At 43.6% G+C, this 17,164-nt stretch overlaps 2 protein-coding genes across 8 annotated transcripts in view; one reads left to right on the forward strand and one right to left on the reverse strand.

The window, feature by feature from the left end:
- Nucleotides 1-2,471, forward strand: part of PLEKHH1 (pleckstrin homology, MyTH4 and FERM domain containing H1) — a 55,618-nt gene extending 53,147 nt beyond the window's left edge. For 4 of the 5 annotated variants that reach the window (XM_063651705.1, XM_063651707.1, XM_063651708.1 and 1 more), the window contains one exon: nucleotides 16-2,471. In XM_063651705.1, the coding sequence (XP_063507775.1) occupies nucleotides 16-177 (162 nt within the window). In that variant the 3' untranslated portion in view covers nucleotides 178-2,471. The remainder of the gene's footprint in view (nucleotides 1-15) is intronic. The other variant, XM_063651706.1, reaches the window with a different exon arrangement.
- On the reverse strand, nucleotides 2,252-12,710 carry PIGH (phosphatidylinositol glycan anchor biosynthesis class H). 3 transcript variants are annotated; one of them, XM_054448273.2, is made up of 4 exons: nucleotides 12,370-12,710; nucleotides 6,376-6,580; nucleotides 5,276-5,359; nucleotides 2,252-3,110 (listed from the first exon to the last, which is right to left on the reverse strand). In XM_054448273.2, exons 1-4 carry the CDS (start codon nucleotides 12,540-12,542, stop codon nucleotides 3,018-3,020), a joined length of 555 nt encoding a protein of 184 aa, XP_054304248.1. In that variant the 5' UTR covers nucleotides 12,543-12,710; the 3' UTR covers nucleotides 2,252-3,017. The 3 variants fall into 3 exon arrangements, with proteins under 3 accessions (XP_054304248.1, XP_054304247.1, XP_063507796.1); XM_054448272.2 differs by having other exon boundaries at nucleotides 6,376-6,585; nucleotides 12,370-12,704; XM_063651726.1 differs by having other exon boundaries at nucleotides 6,376-6,468; nucleotides 12,370-12,702.
- Between the last annotated feature and the right edge of the window lie 4,454 nt (nucleotides 12,711-17,164).

The following is a 17,164-nucleotide window of genomic DNA, read 5'->3' on the forward strand; positions in this document are numbered from 1 at the left end:
CTGACCTCCTCTTAGATTGCAGAAGCTACCTTCATCATGGCCAGCTATATGAACCATTGCACTACAACTGTGAACCCACCCACCAACCCACCCGGAGCCTGCCAACTGTGGGAACTGGATGGACGACAGTTCTTTTCTTCTGTTTCCTGTGCTACCAAGGGGCCAACGTTGCTGTGAATATTTCTCCTACCCAATTCCCCACCACCACTAGTGCCTCTGGAATTAGAGACATATATCCTAGGGTATGATACTACTGTGATGGGTCTAACAGCCCCCGGCTACTCTTGTTGTGTGAAATGTGTATTTTAGCCTCTGTGAAGCCTTTACTCTCTAGGTGCCTTATGTTTCAGGGCTCAACTTTTTAAAATCCAGACCCAGTGTTAAAACCACTTATTCCTTTTTTCACAAGAATAATGACTCCAAATGCTACCTGATTCTAGACATAGACAGGGATGATCCACTGTTACTGAGGGCATCAGTGCTATAAGTTAAGGCTTTCTGCACTGGTACTCTCAAGGAAGCTAATTTTCTTTCTGGGTCTGCGGGGGACACAGTCTCACTATGTCACCCAGGCTGGAGTGCACAGGGTTCAAGCAATTCTCCTGCCTCAGCCTTCCGAGTAGCTGGGATTACAGGTGTGCGCCACCACGCCTGGCTAATTTTTGTATTTTTAGTAGAGATGGGGTTTCACCATGTTGGCCAGGCTAGTCTCGAACTCCTGACCTCAGGTGATCTGCCCACCTTGGCCTCCCAAAGTGCTGGGATTACAGGCATGAGCCACCGCCCAGCCCAGAAGCTAATTTTTTAATATTGTATATGGTCTTATTTATACTTGAAGTTTTGTGAACGTCGCTAAACAGGATAGGACTAAAATTTCCAATTCTCCTACACTCTGTCAGAAGCCTAGAACTCACTAAATTGGGCTGCCTCTCCCAAATGGGAAAGGTGCTAGCAGAGTTGGCGAAAAAAGAATAGACTCACTTTTCCCCATTATTGGTATGTAGGCATTGGTACAGCCCCTTCTGGGGCAGTCTTTGCAGGGTAACATGCTATCCCTGCTAAGATTCAAGCTGTTTTCCTCACACTGGACTGTAGGCCAAACCCAGTACCACGCAATGTGCAAGCAAGGGCAGGAGGTAGGTCCAATCTGACCCTTCCCTGTCTCATTTTAATGACTGGACAGCGCTCAGTGAAGGCTGTGTTCACTGTAGTGGGCCATCATTTGTTTCCTTGTTCTTGTAAAAGACCAAGCAAATGCACTCTGCTTTTTGCTGCTGTAAGACCACCAAAAATGAGTCAGAAACACAGAAGACTATTTCAGGCATGTGGGCCTGGATATGCTCCTTGAGACTTCTGGCAAACTTCTGCTGGGAATTAGTTTGAGGGTGAGGGTACATATGTGACATTTGCCCTAGCCTAAGAGTAACAGGTAAAAGAAAGTTTCTTTCAGCTTTTGCCTTACTGATAATACCATAATCCCCCTCAATTCAGACCTTCTGATTGAGTGCAGAGGAGACTAGACAGTCTCCTCTAGACAGGGTGTAGATACACCCTCCCCTAACAAAAACAAAACGAAAGAGTTCATACTCTGATTTTCCAACATCTAAGAAAATGAGTTTTATTTCCTAGCTCTAAGGCAGCCTTACTATGTGTCAGTGAAGTGCTGAAAACTGTATATTTAGCAGTAGCACCCAAAACCAAGCCTTTAAACCCCAACAATGTGTGTATATTGTGCACAGCAAAAACTGCGAGGCCAGAACTAATTTATCTGAACACCTCAGCTGCTGTAAGCTTCTCTTCTCTCACCCCGTAAACTGACAAGCATGATGAAAAAAGAAGCACATCCAAGTTTCTGCCTCTTTTAAATGTACTTGACTTTGCAAGGCAAGTAGTTTTACAGCCATTTCTGTTCACACCTTTCACCCCAGGACTTGGGAATCTAGCTGAGACATTTCTACCTCGAACAAGTCACATGTACCACAGGTTCCTGAATAATTCCTGCAAGGCTGGTGACAGACATAACAGCTCTGGTTTTATAATATCTTGGGTATCTCTAAGGCCAATAAGGATAACATTATCTACCCAGAGAGTTTAAAAGAAAAGTAGGAGTCCGAAGGAAGAGTAAACAAGAATGGAGCTGTATTCACACTGAATTTGGGGTCAGTCTATTTCCCCCACCCTCTCTCCTCCCCTTCAGGAACCCTTTAGTTTATTAATTTTATACAGAAGAAACTGCCTTAGAAACAAAGGATTCAATAATTTGCTTATTTATTCTTTGTTAACATGAGAGTCCCATGTCTGAAAACCAAAGTTCAATTTCTGTCTGGCCTTTTGTCTCATCCCTCTTGGCAAAAGTAGCTTTTGAACTGATAAAAAAAAAAAATGCTGAGTAACAGAAAAGTATTAATGTGCTTGACACCATGACTGAAATATCTTGTTTGTCAATAAAAAGCAGCTATCTGTGAACCAGGTAACTGTGTGTTTTGGAGGATCTGTTTATTAACAGTAAATAAATAAGCCCTGTACAGAACACAGGCACTAGGTTGACAGACTCGTCTTTTGTAGGACATTTCTTCCTGCTAACCAGTACCTGGAGGGCTTGTTTTTTTTGTAACTTTACAGAAGGGGTACTATTGGAAAATATAGCTTTCTCAAGACATCTGATGTCAGTTTCCCATTGTTTTGCTTCACAAACATCAACAAAGTAAACCTGAACATGCTTAGCAATTTCCGAAAGTGTTCTTTGCTGACATTACTTTTAACATACTGTGTCAAAATTCTTAAGGTCTCCCCTCCTTTGGTAAAGCAGGCAAAACCTTACAAGGAAAACACTATAATACACGGAAATATACTGAGTTACATTTCCAGTCACCTGCTCTATGGCTCTAAGATGCACTACATCCATAATGGTTCCTAAGACTGTGTCCACCTGATGGTTTGGAGTACGGAAAACCAGCCCCTATGGCTTAAGAGTCATCTCCCATGGAAGACAATGCTGGCCTTCTGAACGCTGGGGCTCATGGGCTTGTTGATGTGGCTTTCTGGTGTGCCAGGATCTCCTGGCAGCTCCTGTATACTTCAATCAAGCAGTCCAGCCGGGGCTTGGCACTCTGAATTCCAAAGGGGAGAAATGCGGAGTCAAGGTGAGAACATAAGGGAGTGCAGTGGTGCTGCATCCACTTGCAAATTTTTTTTTTTTTTTTGAGACAGTTTTGCTCTGTTGCCCAGGCTGGAGTGCAGTGGCGCAATCTTGGCTCACTGCAACCTCCACCTCCCGGGTTCAAGCGATTCTCCTGCTTCAGCCTCCCGAGTAGCTGGGATTACAGGTGCTCACCACCACGCCCAGTGGCACAATCTCGGCTGACTGAAACCTCTGCATCCCGGGTTCAAATGATTCTTGTGCCTCAGTCTCCCAAGTAGCTGGGACTACAGGCACGAACCACCATGCCCAACTAATTTTTGTATTTTTAGTAGAAACGGGGTTTCACCATGTTGGCCAGGCTACTCTTGAACTCCTGGCCTTAAGTGATCCGCCCACCTCGGCTTCCCAAAGTGCTGGGATTACAGGCTTGAGCCATGGTGCCGGGCCCACGTGCAACTTCAATCTCTCACCCACATCAAGGGGTATAAATGACACAGCAGTGAGCTCATGGAGTTAAGAAGTTTAGGCCTCAGCACACCTTGCTGGAAAGAGTCCCAGCTAGGCTGTATGAAAATAAAGAATTGTTTAAAATATATATAAATAGATACAAATACATAATATTCAGATTCTACTTGACTAATAGAGAAGATAGGTAGTTTAAAATAAGAGGAAATACTGATAGGTAATACAAGGAAATATGAAAAGCCTATCATTTAAAGAGATACAAATTTAATGCCTTTACCTACATATTAAGCTAAAAAAGCTAAATCCACTATTAGCCAGGATGGTAGAAAAAGAAGTACAAAATCCCCAAAGTATGATAAAGTTGTCCAATCTCTGGAGCCCGATCTTAAACACTAGAAATCTATAAAACTATCCATAAGCTTTAATAAAATAATTTTGAATTATAATGCAAAATAATTTTTTGGCTTATCTTAAACCCTTTGTGAAAAAGGTCAGTGCGGCAGGGTTAACTGTATACATAAATACATGCATAAATACCTACCTCTAAATTTATTATTTTGTAATTTATTATATTTGTATAATTTTTGTTTTTTGAGATGGGGTCTCTGTCACCCAGGCTAAATACAGTGGCATGATCAAAGCTCACTGCGGCCTTGACCTCCTGGGCTCAAGCAGTCCTCCCACCTCAGCTTCCCGAGTAGCTGGGACCACTGATGTGCACCACCACGCTCAGCTAATTTTGGTATTTTTTGTAGAGATGGGGGTTTTACCATGTTGCCCAGGCTGGTCTCGAACTCCTGAGCTCAAGTGATCTGCCTGCCTCAGCCTCCCAAAGTGTTGGGATTACAGGCATGAGCCACTGCACCAGCTGGTAAGTGTTTTTTTTTTTGTAAGAGCAAAACAAAAAAACCCAGGCATGATTTTAAAAGCTGGCAAGAGTGGCTAAATAAACTGATATTTCAACATATTATACAATATAATTATTTAAAATAATAAATATAATGGCCTTTGTAGGATACATACATATTAAATTATTTACAAAGCAAGACACACAATAGTGTACAATGTGAGATCAATTACCTCTATCTAAAAAAAGTGTACAGTAGTAGACTGACAAAGTAGATGAATGGTGATTTATAGGCAGAAGTTGCTATATATTTGATTGTATTCTTTAAAATGTGCATGAGGCCAGGTATGCTGGCTCATGCTTGTAATCCCAACACTTTGGGAGGCTGAGGCAGGAGAATTGCTTGAACTCAGGAGTTCAACATCAGCCTAGGCAACATGGCAAGACCTCATCTCTACCAGAAATAAAAAAAAAATTAGCCAGGCGAGGTGGTGTACACCTGTAGTCCCAAGTTCTCAGGAGGCTGAGGCAGGAGGATTTCTTGAGCCTGGGAGGTGGAGGCTGCAATGAGTGGTGATCACACCACTGCACTCCAGCCTAGGTGACAAAGTGAGACTCTGTCTCTAAAATAAAACAAAATGTGCATGAATATTTTTAAGGACTATATTTGCCTCAGAGAGGAACTTCTTAAATAACTGAAATCCTAATTATCACTCAAAACAGCTGTCAGCTGTCTTCCAATACTCTGACAAAAGGAATTTACATTCCTAATGAAAAGGTTGAGGAGTAATTGGAGAATGGTAAAAGTGTTCTATGCTCACCTGGAAGACGGGTACTACTTGGGATATCCCATGTGGTTCCACTGGATCCTTCAATAAGATGCAGAGGTAGTAAATCACCTTCTGCTGTAAGAAAATAAATCAAATAGCAAAGTCTAAGTGAAACTCATTTTGCATTCTTTTTTTCTTTCTCCTTTTTTTTTTTTTTTGAGACAGAGTCTCTCTTTGTTGCCCAAGCTGGAGTGCAGTGGCGCAATCTCGGCTCACTGCAACCTCCACCTCCCAGGTTCAAGCGATTCTCCTGCCTCAGCCTCCCAAGTAGCTGGGATTACAGGTGCTTGCCACCATGCCCGGCTAATTTTTTGTATTTTTAGTAGAGACGGGGTTTCACCATGTTGGTCAGGCTGGTCTGGAACTCCCGACCTCAGGTGATCCGCCCGCCTTGGCCTCCCAAGGTGCTGGGATTACAGGCGTGAGCCACCACACCTGGCCACATTCTATTTTTCTAAGGGAAGCCTCAACACTTTTTCACAAATGGTTAAGTAGTAGAACACTTGATAGCTTTTGAAGTGGGAGAAAAGTATATTCTCATTCTTTAAATGAAAAAAGACAAGGCCAGGCGTAGTGGCTCAAACCTGTAAACTGAACACTTGGGGAGGCCACAGCAGGACGATGGCTTGAGCCCAGGAATTCAAGACCAGCCTAGGCAACATAGTGAGACTGCATCTCTGCAAAAAATAGAAAAAACGAGCTAAGCATGGTGGTGCATGCCTGTAGTCCCAGCTACTCAGGAGGCTGAGGTGAGAGAATGGCTTGAGCCTGGGAAGTTGAGGCTGCAGTGAGCTGTGATCGAGCCACTGCACTCCAGCCTGGGCAACAGAGTGAGACCCTGTCTCAAAAAAAAAAGGAAAAAAGAAAGAGAAGGAAAAAATGCCAGTGATAATTCTGAAGTTGGTCTTGAAGATAAAGTTGAAATGCTAATTCCCTATCCATGAAAACCTGCTGCATCTCTTTAAAAATAAAGAGATTTACCTTTTAAATATAAGTCTCACTTTTATGGTTTTAGTTTAAATCTGGGAACATCCCATGGGCTGGCTACCTCCTCCAGAGAGGCCTGTAATACTTACCTTTTAAATACTTACCATGTAAATAGCCTCATTGATGACAATATCCTTGACCTTGCCCATTTCTATGAAGGTAGTGCTTTCTTTGCCTGAAGCATAAGATGAAGTCATCTGAATGCCAAGGGAATCAATGATTAACAGAGTCTCCTGATCAATCTTCACAAAATGGAGATAACCAAGCAGACCTAAGAGGGTGATGAAGATGGCAGCAGAGAGGATCATGCTGTTCTGAAGAGAGAGCCAGACATAGGCAGTAAGATTACCAAGTGGTACCAGTCAACTCTAGGCAATGAGGAAAAAAGCCTTTCTTCTCGTCAGATGAGGGGAACATGCAGGAAGGAAAAGGAAATTGCTTTTATTTGGGTTCTGAGGTGCTATGAAAGTATACAGTGAAACAGATCCAGACAACAAATGGATAGGTCTAGGGGAAACCTCCATCAGCAAAATGTCCACCATCACAGCAATCTCAGAAATTTTTCTTCCAAAATTCCAACTTAAGGGCCTAAATCAGCTGAACGCAGTAGATTGCACCTGTAATTCCAGCTACTAGGGAGGCTGAGGCAGGAGGAACGTTTGAGCCCAAGAGTTCGAGGCTGCAGTGAGCTATGATCATAGAACTGCACTCTAGCTTGGGTACCAGAATAAGACACTGTCTCTTTAAAAATAGAAAGGACCCAGCCGAGTGAGGTGGCTCACGCCTGTACTCCTAGCACTTTGGGAAGCCAAGGCAGGTGGATCACAAGGTCAAGAGATCGAGACCATCCTGGCCAACATGGTGAAACCCCGTCTCTACTAAAAATACAAAAAGTAGCTGGGCGTGGTGGCACACGCCTCTAGTACCAACTACTCTGGAGGCTGAGGCAGGAGAATCGCTTGAACCTGGGAGGTGGAGGTTGCAGTGAGCCGAGATCGCACCACTGCACTCCAGCCTGATGACAGAGTGAGACATCTCAAAAAAAAAAAAAAAAAAAAAAAGGACCCCAAATCTTTTCCTTTCACACTCCCTCAGCAGAATACAGGAGGGAGTTGTGTCCTGATAAACCCATTGTAAGATGAAAATGCATTTAATATTTAGTTCTAGCACTCAAATAAAAAATTAAAATTAAAAAATGCACTTAATATACCTATCAAGCATCAGAGCTTAGCCTAGCCTACCTAAAACGTGCTCAGAACATTTACATTAGCCTACAGTTGGGCAAATCATGTAACACAAAACCTGGTTTTATAGTAACGTATGGAAAATCTCATATAATTTATTCAATGCAATGCTATACTTAAAGTGAAAAACAATGTTTGTATGGGTACTTGAAGTACCGTTCCTACTGACTTTGTATTGTTTCCACATCATCCTAAAGTCAAAAAAATCCTAAGTAAAACCATCCTAAGTTGGGAACCATCTGTATATAGTGCAAAATCACAGACTGAACAATTATAAAGTGCTTAACACAGTGTAGCAGATACTACGGCTTGCCTAATAAACAGCCACCCACCAGCCCCAGTTGAACTGTGAGTGAATCATGATTGGTTCCCACTCCTTCTGCCAATGACTGCTTTAAAAATGGGCATGTGACGCAACTCTGGCCAATGAAATGTGAGGGGAGATCTGCTGGAGGGGCTTCTGGAAAACTTGAGTTTATCTTTAAAAATCTGCAGAAGAGACGTTCTCTTCATCATGAGGTTTAGATACCTGGAACTACTATGGCCTCTGCCAGACCCAGTGGAGAGCTAGTAGAGCACAACCAGAGGACGCTAAGGGTGGAAGTACAGTTTCTGCACTTGGAGGACCAGGTGGAGGACAAGTAGGGCACACTAAGGGTGTCAGCAGTAAGATGACAAGAGCTGGAATCAAATGAGTCTCTATGTGAACTCTGGAGCCCTCCTACCTTATGACTTCTTGTTAATAGAAAAGGTCCTTATCTCTTAAGGCTATTTTAGTTGTTCTGTGTTACTTACAGTTGACTAAGTGATATGTTAAGGGCTCAAAAAATGGTGTCTGTTATTTATTCCCTTGATACTAAGACAAATGTACAATCTTTAACATTTCTGAAGTTAAAATGTGTTTTCCTATTGGTGTGTGTTTCTTTCATGTGGCATTGTTTTATCTTTTTTCCCAGAAGCTTGCATTCATTCATTCATTCGAGACGGAATTTCATTCTTGTTTCCCTGGCTGGAGTGCAATGGTGTGATCTCGGCTCACTGCAACCTCCGTCTCCCGGGTTCAAGTGATTCTCCTGCCTCAGCCTCCCTAGTAGCTGGGATTACTGGCACCCGCCACCATGCCAATTTTTTTTTTTTATTTTTAGTAGAGATGGGGTTTCACTATGTTGGCCTGGCTGGTCTCGAACTCCTGATCTCAGGCAATCCACTCGCCTCAGCCTCCCAAAGTGCTGGTATTACAGGTGTGAGCCATCACGCCCGGCAAAGCTATGATTTAGAATACTGGCACATGAAAAAAATTATTGATGACCTAGAATCAAAGAAATTTTGTAATTTTGGACTGCATTCCTTGAGGGCAGGAAGTATCTTATTATTCTTTGCACTGACAAGACGCCCTCCTTTATCTACTTCTGGTCAGGTTCCTCTAAGCTGTCTAGGCCGTGACCTTGACATCTTTGTTGGGCCTGCACTACCCACCCAGTTGTAGCAAGAATCTTGCTGAATTGGTTTAGAAAGAATTCCCACCCTTGGTATTTGATCAGCGTGCCTTCAGCAAGAATCCTGTCAAGTCAATTTAGCCAGAATCCCACCTTGCCCCTGATGTTTCCTTTGGGTAATTTTCCATCCACTGACTGCCCCCCTGCTCCTTGGCTATAAATCTCCACTTGTCCATGCTATATTCAGAACTGAGGAAATTTGGAATTCTACACTGAAGTCTCTTTTCCTCTACTGTAGTAGTTCCTGAATAAAATCTGGTTTTTGTACCACTTCAACTACTCACTAGCTCTGGTTTTCTTTGATGGTCTCTTTCTACTTTTTCATAGCTAACCTATAGTGTTAGATCAGGGATCTGTAAACTATTTGGGCCTGTGGTCTGGTTTTGTCTGGCCCATCTCAAGCAAAGAATGATTTTTAAGTTTTTACAGGGTTGTAGAAAGAAAGAAAAGAATATTATGAGACAGACCCCACAGAACCTGCTATATTTACTATCTAGTCTTTTAACGAAAATGTTTGGGCCAGGCACGGTGGCTCATGCCTATAATCCCAACACTTTGGGAGGCCAACATGGGGGGGATCGCTTGAGGCCAAGAGTTCAAGACCAGCCTGGGCAACCTAGTGAGACCCTGTCTCTACAAAAAATACAAAAATTAGCCAGGTGTGGTGGCGCATGCCTGTAGTCCCAGCTACTCAGGAGGCTGAGATAAGAGGATCGCTTGAATCCAGGAGACTGAGGCTGCAGTGAGAGGTATTCACATCACTACACTCCAGCCTGGGCAACAGAGTGAGAACCTGTCTCAAAAAAAGAAAGAAACCTATCTCAAAAAGACAAAAAAAGTTTCCTTATCTCTGTGCTAGATAATTATTTGTTGATTGATGAATGGAGGATTCAGTACTGGGTCTCTGATGATCCAGAAAGATCTAATTTTGAGTTAATTAATTGCACTGAATAAGCATTAAGAAGAATGGAGAGGAATACAATTCAGCCCTGACCCTTATAGATTTATTAAAGGCAAGATTAATACATAGAAAATATTCTGGAGGATACTCTGATACTGACTATAAGTGCCAAAAGAAAAGTTTAAAAAAAAAGAAAGAAGAAGACATTAAAGCACACAAGAATATATCCCATCACATCCAAGGAAATAGGATTTAATTGGTGCAGGGGAAGTGGTGGTTAGTGACCAATATAATTAGTTGAAAGGGAAGGGGGAAGAACATTCCAGGTTGGAATAAACAAGGGAACAACCTGGAACTTTAATAGAACTGTAAACTCAAAAACAAGAAGGAATGAAGGGATGAAGAACAATAAATCCTTGATTTGATCCATGTCAGCTTTCCAATAAAAGCAATCCATGCCCTACTATCTGCATTTTTTTCAATTTCATTTTTCTGTGTAGAATTCAAACAATTCAATATTAATTTGGGTTGGGGTTAAGCTGTATGTTTGAATGAATTCCTTCAATCAGATTTCTTCTCATTCCAGATATTCATTACTCTCATAAACAGTTTTGAATAGGAAAGGTAAGAAATTTTGGCACACAGAGCCCTTAGAAAGTGTTGCAGTAGAGTTTAAAGGAAGATGTGGTCACTGAGTCCTGGGGTACTTGGTGGGGGTAAACAGAGTACACCAGCATGAGAGAGATAAGTACAGAAGGGACCTGGCATAAAAGCAGGCTTTTGTTTTTAAATTTTGCCTAAGATCAGCTATACAATGGTATAAAGGAAAAGAAAGGGTCTCAGAGTCAGAAAGCCCTTGGTTTGAAGCCCAGATCTGCCATTTACTGCTTTGAGACTTTGGATAAGTCATTGCTCTTTGTCAGCCTTGGTTTCCTTCGTTCTGGGGCTAAAGTAAGGAATTCAGTAAAGCATCTGGCAGTCAGTGGGCATTTAATAAGTATCTATTTTCTTCTCCTCACATGAGCACATACATAGGCTGTAAGAACTCAGGCTAGTACTAAAATTCAACTATACAATAAATTAAATTTTAGGGGGGCTATCAAGTCAACTTAATCATCATTTTAACTGACTTATGAACAAACTTTTTTTTTTTTTTTTTTTTTTTTTGAGACAGAGTCTCCCTCTGTTGCCCAGGCTGGAGTGCAGTGTCGTGATCTCGGCTCACTGCTACCTCCACCTCCCGGGTTCAAGCGATTCTCCCGCCTCAGCCTTCCGAGTAGCTGGGACTACAAGCGTGTGCCACCACACCCAGCTAATGTTTGAATTTTTCGTAGAGATGTGATTTCACCATGTTGGCCAGGCTGGTCTCCAACTCCAGACCTCAAGTGATCCGCCCGCCTCAGCCTCCCAAAGTGCTGGGATTACAGGCGTGAGGTACAGTGCTTTGCCTGAACAAACATACGGTTTAGATAGTTAGATACAGTTTCCTACAATTAGGACAGTCTTAATTCTGCATATTTCTATGCTAAATTACCATGCTCTGAAACACGCTTTGACAGCAAAAAAGCTAATGGATGCAGTAATGGAAACAATATCCAAGTTACAGAAATAAATAGCCCTGCTGTACTTAGCTCTGATTAGATCACTTCTGGGATAATATATTCAATTCAGGCACTACATATTAAACTAGAACTTATCCTGAAAATTAGGATAATTCTTTTTATTTGAGAGCTGTCACAAAGTTACTGCATTTAACCCTCACAATATCATGAAGCTGGTAAGGCTGGCATGAATTCTATTTTAGAGATGTAGAAAATTGAGGCTCAGAGAAAACAGGAATGAATCTGGAAATTGAGCACAGCTATCACACACGTCCAAAATTTCATAATCCTTTAGAAAGTACTTGAAATTGGGGAAGGGTTTGGGAGGAGGGAGGGTTAAAAAACTGCCTTGAAAAACAGAGATTAGGAAGAACTATATCTATACACACGGATAAACACACACACTTGTGGAGGCAAAGACAGTTTGTGGAAGTCTACATAAAGTATTGTCAGCAGTACTCCTTTGAGGAGCAGAAGGGATGGACGAGGAAGACCCACTTAGTAGTTCCCTGAACTCTTGGAATTAAATTACTGCGCGCCTATACTACATAGAACACATGAAAGTTAAAGTTTTAGGCTGTCGCGCAAGAACCAGATGTATGCTGAGTGAACCCACCGAGCAGAGCACAGCCACGGAAGGGGAATGTACTGTCCAGGAGCACACATTTCACTAAACGTCATTTAAAGAGCTGTCCAGCAGCGGAATATCGTCCCCAAAACCCGTGAGTTCCCGCCCTCCTGTCCTATCACTGTAGGATGGGCCGACCAGAGGTCCGGGATCGACCAAAGACCCCAAAGACCCTCCCAAAGCCGAACCCCCTCCTTCGAGCGCGAGGAGGGGCCGACTTGCCATTACCTCGCAGAGGGTGAAGAGTCCGTAGGCCGCCAGCCACACCGTGCAGGTGACAGCGGTGAGCGAACGCAGCGAGAGCCGAGGGCAGCTGAGGCAGAATTCCCGGCAGGACGGGGAGTAGTAGCGGCGCTGCAGCGCCAGGCGGCCGCCGCAGATATCCGAAAAGCTCCGCTCATCCTCCATGACGCCCCCACTCGGCCGCCCGCACCGCACCGCCCGGCGCGGCACTGCGCTCGCCCGCCCTAGCCGTCTCGCCCGCCCTAGCCGTCTCGCCGGCTCTCGCCTTCTCGCCCGCTCCAGCCTTCTCGCCCGCTCCAGACCCGCTTCCGGCAGCGCGTCACCACGCCCCGCCCTAAGCCTGCGCAGCCTCAGTTGCGCGCCGAGAGCTCTGCTGGGGGCTGATGGCTGTGCGTTCTTCCGGGCCGGCGTTGACTGTCTTCGAACAAAGCTCGTCGGGGGCAATAGTTCAGCGGACAGATTAAAATCGTTTTTAGACCGGGCGCGTTGGCTCACTCCTGTGGTCCAGCACTGTGGAAGGCCAAGGCGGGAGGATCGCTTGAGCCTGGGAGGTCGAGGTTGCAGTGAGCCGAGATCATGCCACTGCTCTCTAGCCTGTGCGACAGAGCAAGACCGTGTCTCAAAACAAACAAACCCACAGTTTGTTTTTGTTTTTATTTTGAGACGGAATGGTGCGACCTCGGCTCACTGCAACCTCCGTCCCTCGGGCTCAAGCGATTCTCCTGCCTGAGCTTCATGAGTAGCTGGGATTACAGGCGCGCGCCACCACGCCCTGCTGATTTTTGTATTTTTAGTAGAGACGGGGTTTCACCATATTGGCCAGGTTGGTCTCGAACTCCTGACTTCAGGTGATTCGCCCGCCTCGGCCTCCCAAAGTGCTGGGATTACAGGCGTGAGCCACCGCACCCAGCCCAAACCCACAGTTTTAATCATGCTTTTGCTTGGCAAGCCTATTTCTCTAAGCCAGAGTGAGCCGAAAGGAGAGTCCACGGGTATTCATTTCACTTACTCTTTTCCTGTGCCGGGTAGTTTGAGGTGCTGAGGATGCAGCAGTGAACGATGTTGATGACAGTATCTGCCCTCGAGTAGCTTTCTTTCTAGTAGGAGACAATATGGAAATAAGAGAGTATCGTTGGCAATACTATGCTGACTGGCAGGGATGGACTGAGGACTTTACATAGGGCAGTCAGGGGAAGTCTCTAAGTAAGAGGACACTGAGTTACAAGGGTGACGAGCCAGACAGGACTGAAGGAGCTCTGGAGGAGGAATTTGCCAGAAAGAAAGACCAGGAAAGGCAAACCCCTCGAAGTTGGAACAAGTTTGGCTTAATGAAATAATCAAAAGGCCAGAAAGGTTGGTGTGTGGAGAAAACAGTTGGGAGTTGGGGAGGTAGGTAGGGGTCAGATCCAGGAGGGTCTTGTAGAGTCTGGTAAGGAGTTTGGATTTCACTGCCTGGGAGTTCTCTCTCCCAAATGACTGCTTGGACCGTGGTAGACAGGCAAGACCTGGCTGGGAATTAAGCAGGAGCGGGAGATGCAGAAGGAATGGATAATAAAATTACTAAACTCATGAGTAATAGTGGCCTATGGGTTCCATTTTTACTTCTGATGTGGCCCAGGAGTGGCTATGTGGACTGTCAAAACACTTGTGATGGGCTGGGCACGGTGGTACATGCCTGTAATCTCAGCACTTTGGGAGGCTGAGGAGGGCAGATCACTTGGGTCAGGAGTTCAAGATCAGCCTGGCCAACATGGTGAAACCCCATCTCTACTAAAAATACAAAAAAATTAGCTGGGCATGGTGGAGCACGCCTGTAATCCCGGCTGCTCCGGTGGTTGAGGCAGGAGAATCACTTGAACTTAGGAGTTCAAGACCAGCCTGGGCAACATAGCAAGACTGTGTCTATATTAATTAAAAAAAAAAAAAAAAAAGATCCATGACATAAGGGTCTCACCAGCTTTAAGTCTCTCTGATGAAAGGTTCCGTTTCTTCATCTTCATTCAGAATTTTGTTTCCCTTTTCTTTTTTCCTAAAGGATTTCTTCAAGCACTTCTTTATTTTTCTAGTTTTATTTCTGTGCCCTGAATCTGACAATTAATACACCCCTTTTATTAGTCCGTTTTCACACTGCTATAAAGAACTACCTGAGACTGGGTAATTTATAAAGAAAAGAGGTTTATTGACTCACAGTTCCGCATGGCTGGCAAGGCCTCAGGTAACTTACAATAATGGTTGAAGGCAAAGGGGAAGCCAGGCATGTCTTACATGGCAGCAGGAGGGAGGGGGGAAGTGCCACATTTTTAAACCATCAGATCTTGTGAGAGAACTCACTCAGTATCACAAGACCAGCATGGGGGAAATCTGTCCCCATGATCCAGTCACCTCCCACCGGGTCCCTCCCCTAACAAGTGGAGATTACAATTTGACATGAGATTTGGGTAGGCACACAGAGCCAAACCATATCACCCCTCTTACTATTGCATATATCATGTGTTTTATAATTATAAAAGTGATATTTGCTTATTGTGGAAAATTTGAAAAATACAGAAAAGAAAAAAATGTAAACCACCCATATTTCCATCACTCAGAGATAAGTACTGTTAATGTTTTGGGGAAGCCTGTAGTCCTGGAGTTCTTAACTTGGGTTCCACGGATAGAATCAGTGTTTCATTTTTAGTTTCATTAACTTCTAATTAAAATTTAACATATCTTTTGATTATGAATATAGGCAACAAACTAGTATTAGTAGAGCTTGTGATTTTTGTCACTGACAGAAATCACAGATATTTTCTTTTCACAATAATTGTTTCAAAATGTCATTTCTATTCATTGCTACTTCAAAATTGTAGTAATTATTAAGCACATCACTAGCTATTATTATTTAATGTGTCAATAAAGAGAAACATATCACTGTAACACATTTTTTAAATATTTTGATAACCATATTTTAATGTAGTTGATTTTCTTAGAAGTCCTATGTATTTATACATTTTAAAGCATTATTATAATAAAGGGTCCCTTCGTTTCACCAAACTTCCAGAGGGTCTACAATACAAAAGGTACCTGTACAGGCTAAGAAGTTTCTTTTGTTTTTCTTTCTTTCTGGTTTGTTTTGTTTTGTTTTGTTTTGTTTTGTTTTGAGACAAGGTCTTGCTCTGTCACCCAAAGCGGAGTGCAGCAGTGGTACAGTCACGGCTCACTGCAGTCTCAACTTCCTGGGCTAAAGAGATCCTCCTACCTCAGCCCCCAAAGTATCTAGGGCTACAGGCACACTCTACCACATTAGGCTAATTTTTGCGTATTTTGTAGAGATGGCATCTCACTATGTTTCCCAGGCTATTTCAAACTCCTGGGCTCAGGTGGTCCTTCGGCCTCAGCCTCCCAAAGAGTTGGGATTACAGGCATGAGTCACCATGCCCAGCAGGCTAAGAAGTTTTACAATTACAGAGTCATAGAAAGAAAAAGGCCAAATGTACTTTACTTAATTTTTTAAAAATACTCAATTATTAGGAATAAATACTGTAGTAACCTAAGATCTCTAAAATCCTTTTTCTTTTTAGAGAGAAGTTCTTGCTCTGTTACTCAGGCTGCAGTGCAGTGATATGATCATAACTCATTGTGGCCTTGAGTGCCTGGGTTCAAGCGTTCCTCTTGCCTTGGCCTCCTAAAGTGCCGGGATTGCAGGCAGGAGCTACTGCACCCAGTCACTAAAATCCTTATTACTGCTTTGTGGGTTGTTTGTTTGTTCGTTTGAGACGGAGTTTTGCTCTTGTTAGCCAGGCTGGAGTGCAATGGCACAATCTTGGCTCACCACAACCTCCGCATTCCAGGTTCAAGCGATTCTCCTGCTGAGCTCAGCCTCCCAAGTAGCTGGGATTACAGGCATGCGCCATCACGCCCAGCTAATTTTGTATTTTTAGTAGAGACGGGGTTCCTCCATGCTGGTCAGGCTGGTCTCAAACTCCTGACTTCAGGTGATCTGCCCGTCTCAACCTCTCAAAGTGCTGGGATTACAGGCGTGAGCCACCGCACCCAGCCCTGCCCTTGTTTTTTGTTTTTTTTCAGACAGTCTCACTCTGTCGCCTAGGCTAGAGTGCAGTAGCACAATCTCTACTCACTGCAACCTCCACCTCCTGGGTTCAAGCGATTCTTGTGCCTCAGCCTCCCAAGTAGCTGGGATTACAGGCACAAAGGTTTTAGCTTTCTTACTGGGATGGATAGGCAAAGGTATGTGTTCATCTTTCAGAAATGGAAGTCTCCTCATCTGTCCATTTAAGGAAATGTTTTAATTGAGGTATATCCTCCAAGCAGTAAAACACAGTCTGTGACTTACTTTTCCATACTCTAATGGTGTCTTGATGAACAGAGGTTTTAATTTTCATAAAGTCCAACTTATCAATCTTGTCTTTTATGGCTAGTGTTGTATCATATTTTGTCCTGTTTAGGAAGCTTTGCCTGTCTTGTGGGCATGGTGGCTCATGCCTGTAATCCCAGCACTTTGAGAGGCTGAGCCAAGAAGATCGTTTGAGCTCAGGAGTTCCAGACCATGCTGGGCAACATAGCAAAACTCTGACTCTACCAAGAAAAAAAAAAAAAAAAAAAAGCTGGGCATGGTGGCACAGCTACTAGGTACTAGGGAGGCTGAGGCAGAAGGGTTGCTTGAGCTCAGTAAGCCCAGCTTACTGTAGAAGGCTACAGTAAGCTGTGATCAAGCCACTGCATTCCAGCCTGGGTGACAGAGCAAGAAAAACAACAACAACAACAACAAACTTTGCCTATC

Source organism: Pongo pygmaeus, chromosome 15, assembly GCF_028885625.2.
Source record: "Pongo pygmaeus isolate AG05252 chromosome 15, NHGRI_mPonPyg2-v2.0_pri, whole genome shotgun sequence".
Taxonomy (NCBI): domain Eukaryota; kingdom Metazoa; phylum Chordata; class Mammalia; order Primates; family Hominidae; genus Pongo; species Pongo pygmaeus.